The sequence below is a fragment of the Pinus tabuliformis genome, chromosome X (assembly GCF_031772625.1).
Source record: "Pinus tabuliformis cultivar Carrire ecotype Pingquan chromosome X, CPIR1, whole genome shotgun sequence".
Taxonomy (NCBI): domain Eukaryota; kingdom Viridiplantae; phylum Streptophyta; class Pinopsida; order Pinales; family Pinaceae; genus Pinus; species Pinus tabuliformis.
Genome location: NC_142308.1, coordinates 1,174,221,135 through 1,174,226,638, shown reverse-complemented (window position 1 = coordinate 1,174,226,638; position 5,504 = coordinate 1,174,221,135). Strand labels below are relative to the sequence as shown.

Here is a 5,504-nt window from a genome sequence, read left to right as displayed (position 1 = left end):
AAAGCATAAAGGCCATGCAGACCACAAAACCCAATAGAAAGCATCTTGTAATAAAGGATTATATGGAATTCTCCACTAATATATAACAAAAAATTATCTTGAAATAAGGTATTAAATGGAAATTTCCACTGATAAATGAGAAATTTCAAGACATTTAAATGAAAATAGAAACCGCGTAGTCTAACGAGGCGGAGGAGTTGCCCCAAAAGTTATGGAAATTCTGGTCATATTTAGAGAAAATCCGGCATGGATTTTTGTAAATACAAGTTATAGTTGTTAAACTTCAAAATTTTAGGTGTCCTAGACGTTTTTGATGGTGCTGAATCCATTTCCACCATCAAAAACAAGATTCAAACGCTGCCTTTAAAAAAAAATTCCGCCTCGTTAGACGATAGACGACTCCAATAGAAACACTTGATTCTTAGTGTTTTATAGAAATTAGATGATTAGGTAAACACACTCATGATGTCAATTAAGTGCTCCCAATTTATCTATGTACCACAAGAATATTTATAGTCAGAGGAATGAACAAAAGATAACAGGCGCGTAGAAGGGAAGAAATAGACCAAAAAATGTTCTTGAGAAAGATTTGTATCTGGTTTTGAATTTTGGAGCAAAGCATAAATGGGGGAGAACAACAGCACTCACGGGCGGATTCCGTTCATCCAAACAGTGCTCACATACATCTCTCCTTTATTCTTCCTTTCCTTGCAATTATGGCAATAATACACTACTCTTAATACGGAAGCTTCTTTCAGGATTTGGCATTCAAATATGTGTTACATATATAAGAGGTTTCTTCCGCCCCCGAATCGAAACCCATCAGGGCAATAAATTAAGAAAAGAGGTTCATTCTGAGTATTATGTACAAAGTTCAGCTCTAGCTGTTGGGCACTGGATCTGTAGATTAGTGTCCAGTCTGCTTTATATCATTTCTTTTGGAGACGACAGCAGTAGCCCGCAGGGGATTAAACCGCTGCTTTCATTGTTCACCTTACGGCCAGAGGAAGAAGGCTTGCGGGGCATTTCCATGGATTCGGCTGAATCTTTCGAGACCATCGATGACAGAATGGTCTGATTATTATATGATGATTTCATCGTCGATTCCCAGCTGTGGGAACTCTTCAGCTTCTTCTCCGGCTTCGCCAACTCTTCCACACATTTCACATTTGCCAGAGATGTAAACGACTGCGACTTGCCGGTGAAATAATTGGACAAACCCCTCCTGCAAATTATGCAAATAAACAGTCAAAATCAAGAAAAAGATTACAGCAACCCGCATTCGAAATTGAGACAGAACAGTTTTATTAATGAAAATATGGTTGCCATTAGACCTACTTTCGTGAAGGGAGGCTTGCTCCGACAGACTTCATGTGGAAAAGCGGGCCACCATTGCCATGGGGCATCGGTGGAGGCGAGAAATTCCATGAAGAATTGCCGCTGTCGATTATGTCGTCCGAGGAAGCCGAGGAGGCCGTTGAATCGGGTGAAGAAATAGAAAAAGATGATGAAGATGAAGATAAACCACATGTCGCTATGAAGCGCTCTTCCGCCATGGCTGCTAAGAGGGTTTTGAAATGAACAACAATCTTGAATTTCTGTCACAGAATCTCTGTGTATTTCTTTCTGCAACAACCGAAATTCTCCTCCTGCCAGAAGTTGTGTCGGGCGTTTTGTAGCGGGCAGAGAAAAGGACATCTCCCCGTATGTCCACAGAAACTTCGCCACGTGGAAACGTCGAGGGCGGGCTCGGTTCTTGCAGCGGGACGGAAAGTGAAAGTTTCCCTGGGCAGTTTTTTGCTCCCCAGCCAACTGTTTTAGCGTTCCCATCTGGCGGGTTTCCTACCCGAATGTTAGTAGACTTAACATGCCACGTTGGCAAGCAGTTAGCGCCCTTTGAATTTAGGTGCATGGCGGTTCCTATGACGTGGGGACCATCGAGGCTCTATGAAAATTGAGGTAAGGTTTCTGCTGGGTCAGCCTCATCCAGAGCCTTATCTATATCGAGTGAATGGGATTAGGACAGTGGGGGGACCGATACTCAAAGTCAATGCTTCCATTTCGTGAAGTGCCCAATCATCCTTATCGGAATGAATAATGAAAGTTGTGTAAGATGTCCACATTTAAACACCCTTGTCGTGTATATATATATGTATGTGTGTGCCCCTTTCTTACACCATCGCGTGTTCTTTGTCGCCATCTCCCTTTTCATTCTAGAAAAGTATTTCGCTTCTTATACAGAGAACAGTGAAATGCAAGTATATTTATCAGCGTAACTCGAAGAGGGAAGCAAGAGGTTAAATTTTTCATTATTCCTAAATTTTTCATTATTCCTAAATTTATTGAAAGTGGCATAAGCGATTTATTTAAAATTAGTATAGCAAGACATTTAATTTTATAGTTTTGATTTAGCACAAACTAAGATGTTTATATATTTACAATTTTGCTTTGCCTAAATAATAGATGGAAGTAATTTCCGGTAAGTATATTTATTTATATTTTATTTTTATTCTTTTTTTATGCCAAAGCTTTCTTAAATTATGGTGGGAAGTAACTAATGGGTTAAGTTATGCACCCACAAAATGCTAAGGAATCACCGATCTACCAATCTACTAGTTGTAACAAAAAATTGCAAGGCAAATTTTTGTCTAAAAATATAATTTGTTGCAGGTGCATTGAATACAATTGTCCAACTACTTTTTCTACAACACTATAAACTTTGGGGCAAGCCTTGTCATTCAAGTTCAATGCAAGTCCACCTCCTACAATGGGTGTAGTTAACATATTTCTAACAAATTTTCTTGTTGGATTCCCTAATGTGGACAAGAAGGCTTTATGGAGCTATTACCATTGTAGTTGATAGGTAAGACACATTATCGTAGCCAATATTCTCAACATAAGCCCAACAACATTCAACAACGTTCAACATTGTTAGATGAAAAGGAAGACCCGAAGCATTTGATCCAGGAGGGACTCACAGACCAAACCAAGCATTGTGATAAGAAAGAGGGCCTCACAACGGAAAGACAAGACCATAAAATCTTGGGGCAAGGTCCTCTCCTAACAACAACCAGTGATAAAATCTCACTGTGTTTCACTTCTTGCGAGGTTGATGCCTTCACTCTGGTTCAACAACAATGAATCTTTCCATCACTTCTATCTTGGCAACTTCCATCTAATGCATTCACTCACTGACTGCCATTCGTTCCCACCATGACACAGAAATCGGTGTGAGCCACCTTCCATAACTGCCACACTAATCAACCTCCTAGCTACATGGATTGACTTCTGGAAGAGATTTTGTTTCTCTAGCTTGAAAGAAACTGCAAAAATGATTTGATTTCTAAAAGCGCTATTCCACACACCGTTAAAGAGTAAATGCTGCAAATCACAGGTAATCAGCCAAAATAGCACAAAGGAATTAATACTCGAATTCTCATCTTCTTCCCTGCACTGTTACTTCATTCAAAATACTTGAAGAACATTATGACCAATTTGGTTGAGTCTTGGGTAAATATAGGCTTATTGATTACAAAAATGACCTTGAACAAACACCACACCATAGGCCATTTACATAAGGAAAGAAAGGTCACCCTTGCTTGGGCGTAACCCAGCTAGGAAAGGTTCTCGGTGTAGTGGTTAGAAATGAAACCTCCAGTAAATGAGACATCATGGATTTTGGCTCCCTTCTAGCTATAAATAAAAGTGGAAATGACTACCTGCACATAAAAACAATAGCTTTGATAATTGGGCATAAACCCCTGCCAACATTGAACAGACCACCTTCAAACCACATTATCAATAACCGTGTCGTCTCTGACTAGAATAATATTCATTCGACACAGAAAAGTGCATGCTCATATTCATACCACACAGAAAAGTACAAGCTCAGATATGGGTAAAACGTATCCACAACAAGGTGAAGATGGGGCTCAAGAAATGAGGGCTAATTTGACATCAATTGGGCAGGGTGAAGATGGGGCTCAAGAGATGAAGGCTAATTTGATAGGAGTTGGTTCACCCATGAAAAAAATGGCTGCGACAATCCACAAATTTGAAGCAACTTTCTCAGATATGGTACATTCGAATTACTCTCATGTCACTCCTGCTCATAAATTTATTGAAAATAAGTGTGCTTCTACACTTGTACAGAGATTGATTGCGGACTCTATTAAATGGATGTCTCTAGGAGAAAAAAATATGCCTAACCATGCAACCATGCTTCTCTGACCTGCTGCTATGAAACTACCTGTGCTTCCTGGCTTATTGGGATTAGTAATCAGAGAGATGCCTTGAGCGCTGTTCATTTTGAATTAGGTGAATCACATGTATTGTAATGCAATGGTAGTGATGCAGAGGAAGAGGTAGTGACGGATGTCAAGCCATGCAGAAAGCCATGGAAAAATCCATGTGAATTGGGGAAGATATATATAAGTGATGCCAAATAACATAACATCTAATATTGTAAATTAATCTTAGCATTCGTCTACACTTGTGACCATATACTACCGAAAAATGCACATAATATATGGTCTCCCTCGGGAAAAGGCCAAATACGATGATGAAGTTGTAATCTATACTCATTTAATGGCACCAGGCACTAATAACTAGCTTAAACATCTTAAGCTATGTTAATAGCACCATTTCGATTACTATAGTCCCAGTGGTGCCTACGATAAGGACTACAAAGCTCACAAAAGCACATTTCCAGTTTCAAATGCTTGGGTATCGATTATGTTTGCTTATTTTTCATATCTATAATGCAATCACTTCCCTCCAAATGCAAGTTTCATGTTCCCATAATTACTTGCTAAAAGAAAAAAAACAATTTAAAAAACAAAAAGAAATGACCTAGAGAAAAAATAGTTTTACATTGTAAAAGCTAAATTCATGAGAAATGGTCGAAGAAACATTTCATGTTTCCACATAAGAACTCTTTATGACCTAATAAAATTTATTGAGTGGAGAGGCTCATTCTGCAGCGCAGTATGAGGGTATGTGTTTCCATCTGTGCTTAACTTGTAGTTGACAAATGTCCATCTTAAAATAAAAATAAAATATGCTCTAAATAGAAAATTAACATCAACTATAATAAAAAAATAAAAATGAATATGACATGCTTGTAAAGTAATTTCATGTAAAGTAATTAGAAATAAAAAATGTGAGTAGGGAATGTGTAATTCCATCTGTGCTCAACTTGGAGTTGACACATATCCTCTTAAAATAAAAATAAAATATGCTCTAAATAGAAAATAACAATGTATTTAAATAATGTTATTAAATTTTTAATGTTATTAATAAAATGATATTAATAATTTGACATACTATATTGTATAATATTATTAATATAATAATAAAATTATTATTGTTATTATTAATATAATATCATTAACAAATTATTGTAATATTATTATAAAATTATAATATTTCTTATTATTATTATTATTATGATTGATGATATTTATATTAATAATAATAAATATTAATAGTAATATTATTATTAT

General features: G+C 36.9%; 1 protein-coding gene across 1 annotated transcript; it reads right to left on the bottom strand.

The window, feature by feature from the left end:
- Positions 1 to 736: 736 nt before the first annotated feature.
- On the bottom strand, positions 737 to 1,661 carry LOC149144112 (uncharacterized). The gene is made up of 2 exons (XM_089449432.1): positions 1,339 to 1,661; positions 737 to 1,225 (listed from the first exon to the last, which is right to left on the bottom strand). The coding sequence occupies exons 1-2, from the start codon at positions 1,554 to 1,556 to the stop codon at positions 925 to 927; spliced, it is 519 nt and encodes a 172-aa protein (XP_089305558.1). The 5' UTR covers positions 1,557 to 1,661; the 3' UTR covers positions 737 to 924.
- Between the last annotated feature and the right edge of the window lie 3,843 nt (positions 1,662 to 5,504).